Here is a 16,454-nt window from a genome sequence, read left to right on the forward strand (position 1 = left end):
GTTTATGTCGTTTATCGAAAAATTTACTTATTTTGGGCCAGGTCCAATCCAATAACTCAAACGAATTAAGTCAACAAAAAGACCAGGACAAACTTGGGCTTTGCTCCAAAAGCCCAAAAACAAGGCCACTTCAATTTCCAGCGATCGTTTTGGATCAAGAAAATGGAAAACCTAAATAAAAAAACAGAGCTTGATTTGCTTCCAAACTCGGTATGACTGCTACTACCTCATAAATATTTCAAAATTTTGTTAGAAATTTCCCGTTCAAAAATATTATCACATAAAATCGATCGAATTAAAATGGAAAGGAGTGGTGGCAACGGCAGAGAGGAAGAGGAACAAGACGGCATGTCCGTACACTCTCCTTGCAAACCTCCCCCTTCCTCTGCTTCTTCTCTCCTAAAGGTCCCTCTTTCTTCCCTCTCTCTCTCTCTCGATTCTATACAAACACAGACACACACACATATATATATATATATATGTTGGTTTTATATTTTTTTTGCTTTAAATTTTATGGTCAATGTAATAGGAGGAATCACAGGTTGAATTGGAGCTCAAACTGTTAGAAGCTATTGAAATTTACCCTCCCGGAAAATTAAAAGGCAGGTTTTCTCTAATTAATGCTCATATTTCAGTTTATTATCTCTGGAGTTCCGGTTTTGGTTAGTTATATGGGTGATTTTTGTCACAATTTTATGCAAATTATCAATTTAGATTGTAAAAATGGGTGGTTAATTAACATCTTCAATCTTCGTATGGAGAATTTTTCACCCAGAAAATGCTAAGAAGTCAATATTTCTCGTTAATTTTTGGAGGGAAAGTTATCATCTTTTTTTCTTCTGACTAACAGAAGACTTGACGCAAAACCGAGCACATTGGCATTATAAGATTCATACAGCTAACCTTACTTAGTGAGATAAGGCTCGGCTGTCATTGGTAGGAAAAGTTCAAGAGTACTGTTGTCACTTTTTACCAAAATTGAATTTGGAATCTGATGGTTCAAGTCAATATAAGGGGAGTTATAGTAAATCAACATTGGACAAAAAATTATGTGTATGAGTTAATGCATGACGGGTGATTAATTAGGCAATGATACAATACCGTTTCCATTTTGAGGAATGCTAGGATTAGTCGCTCATGCATTCTTCCATTTTTGTTCCTACGTTATCATGTTATTCGTAAATAGACAAGCAAGTAAAGTAAATATATGAGCAATCCGCTACTTGTTTGGGCGCAGGCGTACATCGCCATTTCGTGCTTTATGGTTTAATGGAATTTCTTCGAAGAAGGTTTGTTCCACTTAACGTTTTCGTTTGTGGGTTTATAATACATCGCCATTTACATCGCCTTACTCATTGTTGTGTTGTTTTCACAGCTTTGATCGACACTTCTCTGCTGACGAGGTTCTGCAGTTGCTAGAGAGGTTCTATAACTTGGAAATGCTGGTATCTAATTTACTTAATTAACTCAGTTTTTTCATATCTCAGTGATCTTTATCTTATGATGGTACTGTTGAACTTAATATCCACGTTCATCGGTAATTTTTTTGTGTACACTCAATCAACAATGAACACTCACAGTGCCAACTGCAGAATACGGGATTTAAAAATAACTAGACGCTTCATACTGAGGTAGAACGACTCTCAAAATACAAAATATACGCGCATCTCTGCACCGCGTTATAGGTGAATAGGTACTAGACAGCTGCATTATTCAGTAGGCTTGAGGAAATGTTGGAAAATGAGGTCACGTATACGGAAGTTTGGTGCGAGAGTTGAGATAAACAACTACTGAAATTATTTCTAATGAAACGTTCAAATGGTCCCAAGGGATTGTTTGTGTGTTTATCTCTTGTTCTTCTTTAGACTTGCTGAAATCTACATATTTTACCAATTTTTTCTTGAATTTCAGAAACCAGACGACGAGGAGATGGATTTCCTGAATCGCGAGGAAGAGTTTTGCCTGCCTCAAAATTTCTTCGTCAAGGAAGAACCATAACTGATTATTTTTGTACAGATTAATATTTCGGTCGAACGTATTTTGTTGACTCTAATGTTATAGGATGCCGGTCATCCAGTCCTTTTCCTTGACTATACAATTTTTATGGTGGTTTTTGCAAATATGTAAGACTTAATTCGAAAAATCTTAATTTGCATTTGAGGGTTGAACCTCAGCAGGGGAGGTTGATGTTGATTCACAGTTTTGAAAGGGGTTCTGACGCTTGAATTATTATCCTATTTGAACTTGACTGCCTGAACTATCTTTTTGGTAAATTAACTTCTGAACTATTTAAAATTAGTCAATTGACTCATCACCATTAGATTTGATGAAATTTCATCCACTTCAAATATTGCCACGTGATTCACCCTTAAAGGTAAATTGGTGTCAGTATTGAATGGCAAAATAGATAAAATTTCATCGAATCTGACAGTGAGGGTTGATTGGGTGATTTCAAATAGTTCAAGGGTTTATTTACCTAAAAAATAGTTCAGATAATCAATTTTAACTGGAATAATAATTCAAGGGATCAAACGACAGTTCGTTCTTATTGATATGATATGCCATCACCTTTTACATATAAATATGAATTTTATGCCTCATGTCATTTATATCAGCGTAGAATTTGGCTTAAAGTGCATACAATTACTTTGTTTCTACTGTTCTATATACAAACTCTTGGCGGCAATTCTGTATTGCAATTCTTTGAGGTCCGCGCGTACGTTCCCTTCGGTCCCAACGGGCAAAATCTTGCATGCAACCGGTTATTTGTCTTTTTCTCTCTATCTCGCTCGCACATCATGTAAGGGAAACAAATAAATGGGTACATGGTTAAATCTCCCATCTTAACAGCATTTTTTGTGGCTCACAATGTGATGTATTTCCTTTTTGCAGAACAAGTATTCGTAGAGAAAAATTATAAATGTTCTAGAAACCGTAATTTTTTGCCACCTTTTGTTACGAGGGACGTTAGATTTTTAGATTGAGTAATGCTAGGGAAACCAAAATTTTTAAACCAAATGATGTGTCACCAATAAGAAACAAGCACGTTAATTAACACTTAATTAATAATACAATCATTTACAACCATATCATTTAGTTTGCAAATTTGATCTACCTAACATTACTTTTTTAGATTATTTTATCTTTACCAGCTTTGACGAGATAAGAATTGCTCCTTTTTGTTATTAGTAGTGATCATCGCCATCTCAATGATTGAAAATTGAATGAGTTTAAAAGATTCAAGTAAGGGGTAAATTAAACCAAACTTATTCAATCCACAAAACGTAGTGACACAATGCTCACCATCGTTAACAAAATACATATTGTATTGGGAAAAGTCTAGTTCATATCAAACGGGCAAGACAAGCAAGGGGACTACAAAAGTAAAAAGAAGAGAAAATAATCCATTTCTTAACGTACGAAGTTTAACATGTAGACAAAACAATCAGTCCAGAAACAAAAATAAGAACAGATAATTGATCAAATCCTAATTTTCTTTGGAACCTAGAAGGATTAATATCGAAAAAAAATATGTCTACGTCCTTCAGTCAAATCCCCTCGCGAAAACTGAGTGAGAAAAGCTAAAAGATCGCCTTTTGCAGAGGTCTTACTTGCCGTTTTCTGGGCTGTTTCAGGTAAGCCCGTGAATGCTGCAAGATTTACTGTGTTTTATCCGAAGTAACAATTAGTTATTGATTTAATCCATACCGATTAAGCCCCAAAGAAAAAGTAGCAAGCACTTACCTTAGCAGTTGCGGGTTCGGCGGCAGGCTTGGATTCTTCACCTTTGAAGTTGTCATCACCTGCACAAAACCACTTTCACATTAGGTTTTTTCCATCTGAATTGTGATTCAGAACAGAAACTTCTACCGTGCTGGTGCCTGCACATAGATACCGGCACCTTCCGTATGTGTACCTACGCACACTTTCGTTCACATACTACCCTAAAAGTCCATACAGTTTTTGATTCCCGTATCCCTTCACCAACAGCATGCCCGTTGTTGTTTCACATTCAGAATGGGAGAAGCTGAAGATAAAGAGAAGTCTTTCGAAGTCTTTCTAATTGTACAGTGATTTCAAAAGGAATGGAACTTTATATGGTTTGGAATTAGGAAGGATTGATATTGTAAATGTGTGTTACTTGGCAATTTTTATTTATGCGGTTTTACTGAAAATGTAAATGCATGTTAATCAGGCATGGAGGTATGCTGTACCTCCGTCTTCAGGCAAATCAGAGGTCCAGAGAGTGAGGTTGTCTCTCAACAATTGCATGATAAGGGTGCTGTCCTTGTATGACTCCTCACTCAAGGTGTCCAACTCTGCAATTGCCTCATCAAATGCCTGTTTAGCCAAATGGCAAGCCCTACAAGTTTACGACGACAACGACCATCTCAGGAGTTACTTCAACGAAAATAATCAAAAGATAACAGACGTAAACTGATACCTCTCGGGAGAATTCATAATCTCATAGTAGAAGACAGAGAAGTTGAGGGCTAGACCGAGACGGATCGGGTGGGTTGAAGGGAGATCTTTGTTTGCAGTGGCTGAGGCAGCCTGAGAAAGGACGTGGGAATAGGAGAGCACATCAAATGACAACAAGTGTAAAAGAATGAAACATACATAAGCACTGATTAACATCCATTTGTGTTAAAATTGGTAAAATTAAACATGCCTCATATCCCTTGAGTGATTGCTCAGCTGCCTCTTTTCTGTCCTGATCGGTCTTGAACTCAGCAAGGTACCGATAATAGTCACCTTTCCTGAAACATGCACGCCATTGTTGGTCACAAAAAAAAATTAGAAATTCCAAATACAGTATGAAGAATGTCAGTACAAGATGAAGAAAAATAGGATAACAGAACCAAAGGACTTTGTACTCTTTAACCTATCATTTAGGCAGGGCCAACAAGGAAACGGAGAAAATTTCCTGAACCGATATATATTTGCAATTTTTCCCTTTTGCAATATATTCCACGCATTCATTGGAGTAAACTACTAGGGGAAAACGTGACTCACATCTTGTAGTAGAAAACAGTGGCCTCTCCAGAGGAGGAAGAGGGGATCAGGTGCTTGTCTATGATTGACAGAATGTCATCGCAAATCTTGGAGAGTTCCTCCTCCACCTTCACCCGGTAACCCTTGATCAGTTTGACATTGTGCTCATTTCCCTTAGACTCTTCCTTTTGCTCAATGGACGACATGATGCGCCAAGAGGCCCTTCGAGCACCTATGACATTTTTGTATCCCACAGAAAGAAGATTCCTCTCCTCTACAGTCAGCTCAAGGTCAAGTTTCGCAACTTTCTTCATACACTCAACCATTTCTGCATCATCGAGTAAGCATAACAATTCAAAGAGAAACTCATCTTGACATACGGCTAGCAAATCATTTCCACTCACTTCAACACTATGCATAAAAGTGTATACGTTTGATTCTCCCTATATATTCCGAAAAAAAGGACGATCAAATTCTAAACCGAAACAACGACCAATTAGCCATCACCGGGTATATATCCTTCATTCATTTAAAACCAATTCAAACTAGAAACACATTCAATTCCGAACACCATAAAAACGCGTTCGATTCATTTCCATTGTTCAATATTAATCTAAACAATACATTCCATACTATTTAAAAAAAAAATTGATCAATTCTAACGAATAATAAAAATCATTCGGAATTTAATAAAAATTCTTTAAATTCGATACAAATGCTGAAACATGCACAATCTGATCAACGCCAGCTTTGACATATAAACGTAACGATCGAATTATAAGAACTTGGAATTCCTCCAATGCAACAAAAATGGAACAAAAACAAAGGCATTCGTTATTTCATGCAAAATCCTGTAAGATCCGATACAACGCCGAAACACTCACAATCCGATCAATGCCTGCTTTAACATATAAAAACATATACACATGCGTACACACATATGCATATACATATATACACACACATAAGAACAGCGACGGATTAAAAGATGGAGAAAATTAGAGTGAGGTGTGAGTGAGTGACCTTCGTATCGCTCGGCCTGCTCGGCGAGCTTGGCCAAGTAAACCTGGGTCTCTCTCTCCTTCTTGGGCGACGCCATCGTTTCGTTTCAGAGAGAGAAATGGGAGATGATGATTGATCAAAGCGAAGAGGAAGACGATGATGAATGGTAAAACTGAGTGGAACAATAGGGGGAGGGTGGAGAGATGCGAGGAAATTGGAAATGGCGGGTTTAAATAAGGAGAGAGACTTTTGCTGTTAAACATCGAGCAACTTGCGGGGTGCCCCTGACCAGATCTCGACCGTCCGTTTCGAATGTTTGAAGGAGAGGACGACACTGGGAGTAGGAAGCGCGCAGTTTTTGTTATTTTTGTGCGAGTGTGCGAGAACTGGCAAGGGAGGCCTTTGAATACTTGCCCTTCTCTCGGAGGGGCTTTTTCGGGATTTTACCTTGCACCATTGAACACCTTTCTTAATTCTTACCAACAACATGTAATGATCCCAATCGGATTGTATGTCATCACAAGGGATGTCACATAAGCGAGATAGTTGTAATGTTGGCATACAGAAATTTTACAGTGTGATAGAACACAGTCATATACACTAAGTGTCATAGTATAAGTGGTTGGATACTTTTAAAAAAAAAATTTTAACCACTTTTATATGATACTTGGTGTATCGAGTCGTGTTCTGGGCAGCCTGAAAATTTTTTCATTGGCACATGGTGCTCTTTTTTTTCCAGACAATGATGGGTCGAGAGCTAGTTTTCAACTAAGCCACATACTGTGTTAATCAAAATTAGGTATCGAATTTGTTATTTATAAAAATCGAACTTTAGGCATTTCAAATGTTAAATTTTGCAAAGACATTGTGGATACTCATGAACATCGTAATTGACAACTGACAAGAGTAATGAAAACATATTAATTGTTCATACTCAAATGTTGAATTTTAAAAAGGGTTTGTGACCCAATCAATTAAAAAAGAGCGTGTATCTTTACGGTCGAAAGCTCAACACCAAATTCCCTCTCCTCCAATATTTGCTAGGAGCCTAGAAGCTATCAGAGTCCATGGATTTGGTTTGACTTGGGAATCCGAATCCAGTCTAGGGATTATGAAACCTTTCTAGGCCCTTCTCTCTGAGAGACATTCTTTTTACTGTGAGAGTTTTTCTCCTGTTTTTGTAACAGTTTCTAATCTGTTCAAAATCGGTGTAGGCGACTCTAGTTTTGGTTGGAGTCGGTTGTTAATTTCCCCTTTCTTGTTTTGTTTTTTCTGTTCCATTTTCTGATGTGTTTTCCCCCTCTACAACTCAATCTGCCATCCTCTTCTTATATTTCTAACATTCCTTCCTCTTGTTCATATGGGTTTTGATCTCCTTCTTCTGAGATTCGTTTTTTAGCCATACGTTCTGTTGAGATGGTGTGTAGAGTTACGATTCTTCAACCGAATCGGGTGTTCCCAACACCACCAACTTCTCTATGTAGTCTGTCATTTCTGGCAGTGTTGTTCAAGGTTTTCCATGTGTTGTTCACCCTCTAATGTTTGCTTTTATAAAAATATAATTATAATAATAACTTGAATACTAAAACATCCGAGTGTAGTCTAGATCCGAGAGACAAGATGAAACCGAAACACTTACTATCCCTTGTTGAACACATTGATAGAGTAATGATGTAAAGGGCAAAAGAAAGATGAGTAATTAACTTTTGGCTTTACACAGGCTTTAGGGTATGAAAATTAGTGTACCACCTGTATTCTAAGCACACTAAAAAATCTCTCAAGACTTAGAAACTAGCAGAGTCCATCAAAGGGCGGCACTACCCAAATCGCGGGTGGTATGTACTCTCGCAATCTTGAATCTAGATAGTAATGTTGCGTGATGGTTCCGTCCTCCAAGTTAAAGATACCCATATCATCACTTGGTCTTGTTCCATCAGATGTTTTAAACTTGCCAAATGATGGTGCTAGATCGTCCGTGAAGTATATGGAGTTCGGCCGGCATGTAGGTATGTTGGAGGCCAAATTAGAGAGTGAGTGATTGTCGCCCACAAATAGAGTCTCGTCTCCGATGCTTTTTACCTCAACGTAGTCTGCAATCGTTCCGTCTTGGTGGTTGAAATTGAACACACACTTGCAAACCCTAAAGCCTGTAGTCCGAAATTACTTGCTCTTGGTGGGACCATCTTTGGTTGCCTTTAAGAGCAACTTCATCCCTAAAGACTTTGCGTCAGCACCCAGCCCATTTATCTACTTCAATGAACAGTAATAGACCCTAATGAACAGTAATAGGCCAAAGCATCTCCACCCCAAAAAAAATGTGTTGGCATCCAGTCTAAAAATGCGCTGGCACAAACGATCTCCACCCCTACAAAATACGCTGGCACCCAGTCCATTTAAAATATTAAATAATTTTTTTATAAAATAATAAATAAAAAAATAGTTTTAATTTCGGATAGGATTTTTAATCAATCTCGTCACGCCACGTGTCATTATCCGAACGTACTATTTTGTGAATAGATTTCCGCTAAGATTTTCAACCAATCCCGACAACCCACGTGTCACTTCCTGTTTACAATAATTTAGGCGAGATTTCGATAAGATTTTTAACCAATCTTGTCACGCCACGTGTCATTATCCGAATGTATTATTTTGTAGATAGATTTCTGATAAGATTTTCAATCAATCTCGACACGCCACGTGTCACTTCCTATTTACAATAATTTAGCCAAGATTTCGATAAGATTTTCAACCAATCACGTAGTACCACGTGACATTGTCCAGAACCTCATCTTCTCTTTTTTTGTGCATATAAACCCTACATCCCTACATCCATCCTCACACTAAACTCAATCCTTTTTTTTAGCTCAAAATTCTTCTTTATCGTTTTCAAATCTTGAGTTCTTACAATGTCTTCTTCGAACGTACAATAATACAACAAATTGAACTACAAAACCCTAACCAGTCTACAAAGGTGAAAACATCTCTCCTCGCCGCAACGCCCAATCCTCATTCGTCCCGCCGGAGGCATCCTCTCTCCTCGCCACCATAAAATCTCTCCTCACATCGGATTGGGATGTTGAGTCCAAATACAGAAGCTATGAAGGGTTTTGTGTTTCACTTTCAAAGACCTGAGAGAGAGGAAGACGGCACCAGCTGGTATCTGAACCATCACTTTACTCATAGTGAGCGACACAAGGTCTGGTGAAGTGTACACAATTTCAGGCAAAATTAGGTTCCCTCCCTCCCAAGCTGGAGCAACATCAATATTTAATTTCTTGGCACGACGATCCTGTAGTGCTATCCGGATCAGTCTCGTGATTTCTTCAATCCTTGTCCACTCCTCACAAACCAAACTAAACCCTTGTAATTGTGTTGCCGCTGCCACCGGATGGCTAAGAAGACCCTCAATTGCGTAAGATGCCAAAATGTTTTCGTTTAATACCATATGCTTCAATTTAGGTGCCCTAATAATAAATTTGAATATATCCAGGCCACGCCATATTACATTTCATAGTTGAAATCTGAATGGAGCCTCAACGAAAAGAGTTTCAAAGTCTCTAGGCTCACCCTGAAATGCCGATCAACATCTGGAAATTTGTCTATCATCCCTTCAAAAGCCAGCTCCTCAAGTAACGGTAGAAATTCTGCAGGGATGGATAGGTGGGTTAGAAATTCTGCAAGTACCGGTAGAAATTCTGCAGGGATGGATCTGATAGGTGGGTTAGAAATTCTGCAGGATGGATCTGATAGGTGGGTTATATCCACTTTCAAAGACTTGAGAGAGAGGAAGACGGCACCAGCTGACATTTGAACCATCACTTTCCTCATAGTAAGCGACACAAGGTCTGGTGAAGTGTACACAATTTCAGGCAAAATTAGGTTCCCTCCTTCCCAAGCTGGAGCAACATCAATATTTAATTTCTTGGCACAACGATCCTGTAGTGCTATCCAGATCAGCCTCTTGATTTCTTCAACCCTTGTCCACTCCTCACAAACCAAACTAAACTCTTGTAATTGTGTTGCCGTTGACACCTGATGTCAGGGTCTTCTTAGCCATCCGGTGGCAGCGGCAACACAATTACAAGGGTTTAGTTTGGTTTGTGAGGAGTGGACAAGGGTTGAAGAAATCATGAGACTGATCCGGATAGCACTACAGGATCGTCGTGCCAAGAAATTAAATATTGATGTTGCTCCAGCTTGGGAGGGAGGGAACCCAATTTTGCCTGAAATTGTGTACACTTCACCAGACCTTGTGTCGCTTACTATGAGGAAAGTGATGGTTCAAATGTCAGCTGGTGCCGTCTTCCTCTCTCTCAAGTCTTTGAAAGTGGATATAACCCACCTATCAGATCCATCCTGCAGAATTTCTAACCCACCTATCAGATCCATCCCTGCAGAATTTCTACCGGTACTTGCAGAATTTCTAACCCACCTATCCATCCCTGCAGAATTTCTACCGGTACTTGAGGAGCTGGCTTTTGAAGGGATGATAGACAAATTTCCAGATGTTGATCGGCATTTCAGGGTGAGCCCAGAGACTTTGAAACTCTTTTCGTTGAGGCTCCATTCAGATTTCAACTATGAAATGTACTATGGCGTGGCCTCGATATATTCAAATTTATTATTAGGGCACCTAAATTGAAGCATATGGTATTAAACGAAAACATTTTGGCATCTTACGCAATTGGGGGCTCTGACGAACTTCAATCTTTAAATTCTGACGAACTTCATATATTTCATACTCTCAAAACACGATCCGAAATTTGACCAACAAAGAATAAAAGACCTTAGAGAAAAACTCTTCTCTGTTTTTAATTCTTCAATATATCCCACGGCTATACTAACGTTTGTATAAAACCTAAGATACTGGTTGATCAAGAGGTACATTCATCTATTAGATGATACTGTTTGTTTACCAAGGAATGCCTTGATCCCATTCAAACGGTCATGCATTTTTCATTCCTGTATTGTTCAACTCAGCATGTTTTATGATCACACGAAAATGTATGTGTCCAGACTCTTAATTTTGGACACAGCAAGGATTTGTTCTTACAAATATTAAAATGAATAAACAAATAAGACCAAAAAAAAAAATTTGCCCTAAGAAAAAAAAATGGACGAATGAATTGCTACAGACGCCTTGACAAAAAATACACGAGTTGCAGCTACTTCGGTGCGAAATATTCTAATCTACAGCTTCCACACACGCTCACTCCAGTAATGACTCGTGATCGCCTTCGAGGTTCTTCGGATTCTGATCACGAGACACATTTTCTTCCCAGATCATAATCTGCTAATGAAAATGAACAAAAATGACAGTTAATTCAAGATTTACCCAAACTCCACATCGCTCCTCGCTCCTTGCAAGTCGATGTCACAGCCAAAAAAAACTCCTGCTACCGTTGTAAACCTCCTACGTCCTAGGGCTGATAACTTATTGCAACTAAATCAGGAGACTGGACTCCGGTGAATAATCAAAACTTGATTCTCGAGAGATGAGAGAAATTACCGGAGCTAAAGGAGGAAAAACAATTGTACACGTCCGCAACGATGATGGCTCCTAAAGTAAAATAATCATTTTTTTACGAACGGTTTTTGGCAAACAAGTAGTCGTTGATCACTCCCATTCTCAAGGTCAATCACCCTTGCTTCCCAACGTATTTGTGTAGCAAAGATGCGCGCCATCTCTATAGCTCCCTTTTTATCACAGAGAACAACCCATCCCTGCCAAACAGTCATAAATTCATGTCCCCAAATGATCGATTTCACACATAACATGGAAATATTAAAAGTTGGCAACATACGCAAAAAAGGGAAATAAAAATACCTCAGGTTGCAGAATCCGGTCCATCTCTAAGAATAAGTCCATCATGCCGCACCTCTCTGAAGAGAGATGTGAGAGCAGCCCATCTGCATGCAGCAAATCATATGTTCGAGGATATGTCGGGAATGGTTCACACCTGTATCAAAAGCTTAAATGGATCACAACTACTGACTCTACTCAAGAAAATAGGATATAAAGAGAACAAATGAGTCCTAGTTTTTTTACATTCAAAGTTTGTCAGCCATGCTTAAAGAGTTAACCATTCTTAACTTTATTTTTTCCCTGTAAAAACAGTGCATTTGAATTACGCAGAAAAAATCTTCTAATATCAACTTAGGTGAAGAGATTGAAACCGACTTACCAGTCATGCAAAACACCAGCAAAACCTTGATCTAGAATGAGAGGAAGTGTGTAGGGAGCATTGACAGGCACAACATTCATCACCCACACTGATTTTCTTTCCTCCAGAAAAGCAGCATTTAAACCCCCATAATGAGCACTCATGTCCATCACATTGCGTAGCATGTTGAATGGAGGTAATGGGTCTTCATCGCCTGGTCTCTTCGGGTGGTCAGAGAAAATCAAGGGTGTAAGCAAAGACCAATAGTTTTTCAGAGCTGATCTCCAAACCTGCAAGTCTTCAAAGAAATCTTCAGGCTGAACTCCTGCAAGGGTAAAAGGGTATCAATATGCTGGCAGAACACCATGAAGTGAAGTGTAGAACTGAATGATGATGCAACAAAACTTTCCATGAACTTCAAGCTCAGCCGAGCTCAATCGATGGGGACTAGAGGACCTATTTCGGATTGGAGCCCAGCGTTTGCTGGTGGTCCCACTTATACATGATACGAGAGGCTTATAATATGATCGAACGTCTTGCCCTTCATTACAAACTGGTAGAGCACCCTGCTTACTACAATAAATAATAAAAAGCAAAGCATCAGTAAGGTTCTTTTGCAGTGGAAAAGAAATAAGTGGAGCTCTTGAAATACTCTAGCTCAATGGCGCAAGTCAATACCAAAGCCTTAAACAGTACTGATTATCACATGTCAAACTAGAAAATTATTCACAAGAGACCCTCACCGAGATGCATAGCAATCAGAATCCACAGTTTTCTGCCAGATAAAAGTTTCATATTGCTGAGCTTTTAGAGTCCAACAGACTTTCGGGGTCAATTCCTCCATCGTTGTGAACATGCTATTCTTCATGCTCAATGAACTTCCATATGGTTGGCTTGTCAATGAGGTTACAACAAAGTAGCCTCCGGGCTTGAGTACCCGGTCAACTTCTAAAAGCAACATCGAATCTGATTCATGAATTAATTAAGGTTCCATTAGAGGAATGATATTTGGAAAAAAGCAAAGGACAACTCCAAAGGAAGAAATATGCTCAATGGAAATCCCAATTACCTTTTTTGTCCCAAACAATACCACACTGAGCACAATGAACCATTTCAAATGACAATGCTGGGTAAGGAAGCTGTCTTGTAATGAAGTTTCCAATCATTGCTGGAAGACCTCTCTCAAGGGTCAACTGAACTTGACTGCCAGTTGCCTCGTATGCCGCAATACAAATAGCCATTACATTCAGTGATACTAAATGAGCTCCGAAACTACCAAAACCGCAACCAATATCCAGAACAGTTTGCACCTGTAGTTTAAAGTAGATGTATTAAAATAAATCACGCAACAGTCAGACTTTACATTGTCACCAACAGGAAGCAAAAGTAGCTTGGTTTGTTTTGCTTCCAACATAAACTTAATTTTTGCGCTATGAGACAACAGCAGAGATACGTGTTAACAAATTCTGGCCTGTTTGAAATCTAACAGTCACGCTGCCGAAGAGAGTAAAAACTGATAATTACGACTTTAATTCCCAAAGAATACTTACACCGGCTTGAAGAAAGTCAGAGTCACTTTTTAAACCTATCATCTTTGCAATTTGAAGAGAATAATCCTTGACACCATCAAAAATCAGACCATCGTCAGAGTGAAAGGCGATTTGATTTTCTTCTAGTAGCATCAACCTGAATATTTTTATCAAGAAGTTAAAGAATAATTATGTACAGAAATAAATATTCACTCACAGCGAAAAACGAAAAACAACATAGAAACTAATTCAATTTTTACAGTTGAAAAACGTAAATGTTTTAAATCACTGGGGTTGAGTCATCACTTATTTAAAAGCGGTCAAATATATAACTTTAACTGGGAAGAACCTTTTGGTCATGCTTCCAGATGAAAGAAATTGGTCTTTGGTTATCTTCACGTTTCCACTCCATATCACATCCCTACCAGCTGGCCACCTCAGGGGGATCTTATAATCCTTAGGAGGGCGAACTAGACACCGTTCTCTGTTTCTTGATACTTCACAATGCCGATCAAACTCCTCCCCATCTTTAAACCCGGCTAAAAGGTTTGCTGAAACATTGTAACAAGGCACGTGATTTTCTCTTTCTTTGCTACAAAGGCCAAGCTCTCTTTGTCGACTAGCCCCCAATGAAAGAGACCTCAGCTCCAGATAATCAACCGCCGCTTGCTCCTTTAGCCTCCTATAGTTTGTATATATGTCGGGTACTGGAGTGATAGTTAAAGAGTCAAATGTATGAGAAGAAGATGATCCCAGCACTGCAATTAGTGCGAGTACACTAACAACACACAAGAGTAACCAACTGAGTGGCGGTCTAGGGCCAAAAATGAGGGAGAGTTTACTGAACCAGGAGCTTCTCATGTCCAAGTAATGAAAACCTGACTTAAGAATTCCAAAATAACCCCCACTAGTTCACCAAGCACTTAAATCTCCAAGAACAACGAAAACCATAACCTATTATAAACTACAAGCTTCTATATATATTGCCGTGAATCCGGACAATTCCTACAAGCATTGAAACAATAAATTCCACTTCTTCCACAACGACATACACAAATCTTCGCTTTCTGATTGCGCCAAGAGACTCATAAATCAGTCTGTAAATCCATAGTGATCCTTACTTGGACACAAAGTTAAGATCACAACCCCAACACAATTCAGTACTCAATTACGAATCAGTAAAATTCTAAAACTTCCCACAGCGAATGTAAAGCCGAATTCGGAAAGAAATGGACAATGACAAGTGTTGAGCAAAAGACCAACCTGCAACAAAATCCAAAGATCCACAAAATTAAATTCCTAACAATAAAGTCCCAAATCAAAAATCTCCATTTGGATGCTGAGAAAACTACCAGTAAATCTCACAACAGAATCCACTGACAAGATTCCAAATTCACTTCTCAATTTTCCACCCTTTTCCCAGCAACCAAACAGAGCATTAGCTCAAAAATAAATGCCATGACTTTCCATTTTTACAAATCACTGACCAAATTCCAGATCCCGAAATGGAAATTCCAAAAACTTTCAATCCGATCCAATCAAAAGCAAAATCAAACCAATCATCCAACACATGAACAAAAAGCAATAAAATCCAAAAAAGACATCGAATTTAATAACAAAAACAGAAACCCATTTCCGAAAACTGATAATTACTAGGGTTTTGGGGAAATGCTTACCGGTTTTTGGGTTCGTTGGAGAGTGGAGATTCAAAGCCTCAAACCGGAGAAAGAGTCAGCTATTATTGTGAGTCCAAATTTATAGGAATTCTAGTTATTTTTGAGCTTTTTTGTTTTTTTATTATTTTTGTTTGTGTTCGTGTTGTCGATCATCAGATCCAGAGGCTCGTTGATTTAGACAGAAAAAATCATTAAATTAATTAATTGGGAATCATTGTTATTTACCGCTTCTTGCACTTTTTATTAAATTATTTATAATTAATTTTTAGTTCTTGGCTGTATTATGTTTACGCCATAACGTATGCAAACACTACAACTAACCGTCGAGATATAAATAGAATCGAATCGACGGCTGTGATTTAGCCGTCATTAGCAACCGGATTAATTAGTTTTCTATTGATGATTAATTAGTTTTAATCACTGTTTTCAGTGCTAATCATAATCCATTTGGTTAATTGCTGTCCATCAGAAGATAATCCTCTCCAATAATTCCAGTTTGTATACTATTTATTTCAAGCACGTCGCTGTCAAAATGTTTCCGGACTTCTCTTTGCCTTTTCTTTTCACTTTTTCTTTTCATTTCCGGAAGAAAAAAGAAACGTACCGTTCGGTGCAATGCAAACAAGGAAACGGTTGCGTTTTGAGAAACAGAAGGGGATTCTCTCATCATTTCTACCTAATCATCCTCATCAAATAATCTGGATCTTTGAAATTTGATCCAACGGCTAAAAATACGGGCCCACTTTAAAAGTTATGATAATTTTAATCGTTTGATCAAATTTCAAGAACCTGAATTATTTGATGAAGAGGATAGATTAAGTGGAAAGGATCTGAAGATGATCCCTTTCACCAAACCCCTTCACAAAAATTTCAACATGTTTCAAATAATCAAAGAGAAAAGTATTTCTAGCAATAATGGGTAAAATCCTATCTCAAATATAAGAATCATGAATGGAGTATTCAACGCTAGCAATGACATGAGCAAAAAAAATTCGCTTCTCGAAAGATACAAGTCCAAGATATAAAAAAATCGTGTAAGTAATCTTATGTCCTCAATAATAAAACTCATTTGCAAATGCTTTTAAAAC

The 16,454-nt window shown here is 38.3% G+C and overlaps 3 protein-coding genes across 4 annotated transcripts; 1 reads left to right on the forward strand and 2 right to left on the reverse strand.

The window, feature by feature from the left end:
- The first annotated feature begins 176 nt into the window (after positions 1-176).
- On the forward strand, positions 177-2,598 carry LOC137730511 (uncharacterized). Of its 2 annotated transcripts, none has more exons than XM_068469501.2 (5): positions 177-405; positions 530-602; positions 1,238-1,289; positions 1,376-1,445; positions 1,912-2,598. In XM_068469501.2, exons 1-5 carry the CDS (start codon positions 301-303, stop codon positions 1,996-1,998), a joined length of 387 nt encoding a protein of 128 aa, XP_068325602.1. In that variant the 5' UTR covers positions 177-300; the 3' UTR covers positions 1,999-2,598. The 2 variants fall into 2 exon arrangements, with proteins under 2 accessions (XP_068325602.1, XP_088544159.1); XM_088688033.1 differs by having other exon boundaries at positions 542-602.
- Positions 2,599-3,384: 786 nt separating this feature from the next.
- On the reverse strand, positions 3,385-6,324 carry LOC137732059 (14-3-3-like protein GF14 iota). Its single transcript, XM_068471354.2, has 7 exons — positions 6,019-6,324; positions 5,017-5,323; positions 4,673-4,760; positions 4,445-4,554; positions 4,215-4,363; positions 3,745-3,803; positions 3,385-3,662 (listed from the first exon to the last, which is right to left on the reverse strand). The coding sequence occupies exons 1-7, from the start codon at positions 6,092-6,094 to the stop codon at positions 3,660-3,662; spliced, it is 792 nt and encodes a 263-aa protein (XP_068327455.1). The 5' UTR covers positions 6,095-6,324; the 3' UTR covers positions 3,385-3,659.
- A 4,580-nt stretch (positions 6,325-10,904) lies between these two features.
- LOC137731143 (putative methyltransferase PMT5) lies at positions 10,905-15,530 on the reverse strand. Its single transcript, XM_068470248.2, has 9 exons — positions 15,367-15,530; positions 14,040-14,953; positions 13,712-13,847; positions 13,231-13,471; positions 12,905-13,127; positions 12,569-12,734; positions 12,183-12,484; positions 11,825-11,957; positions 10,905-11,721 (listed from the first exon to the last, which is right to left on the reverse strand). The coding sequence occupies exons 2-9, from the start codon at positions 14,549-14,551 to the stop codon at positions 11,572-11,574; spliced, it is 1,863 nt and encodes a 620-aa protein (XP_068326349.1). The 5' UTR covers positions 14,552-14,953; positions 15,367-15,530; the 3' UTR covers positions 10,905-11,571.
- Between the last annotated feature and the right edge of the window lie 924 nt (positions 15,531-16,454).

Source organism: Pyrus communis, chromosome 16 (genome assembly GCF_041283825.1).
Source record: "Pyrus communis isolate YQ-2024b chromosome 16, ASM4128382v1, whole genome shotgun sequence".
NCBI lineage: Eukaryota > Viridiplantae > Streptophyta > Magnoliopsida > Rosales > Rosaceae > Pyrus > Pyrus communis.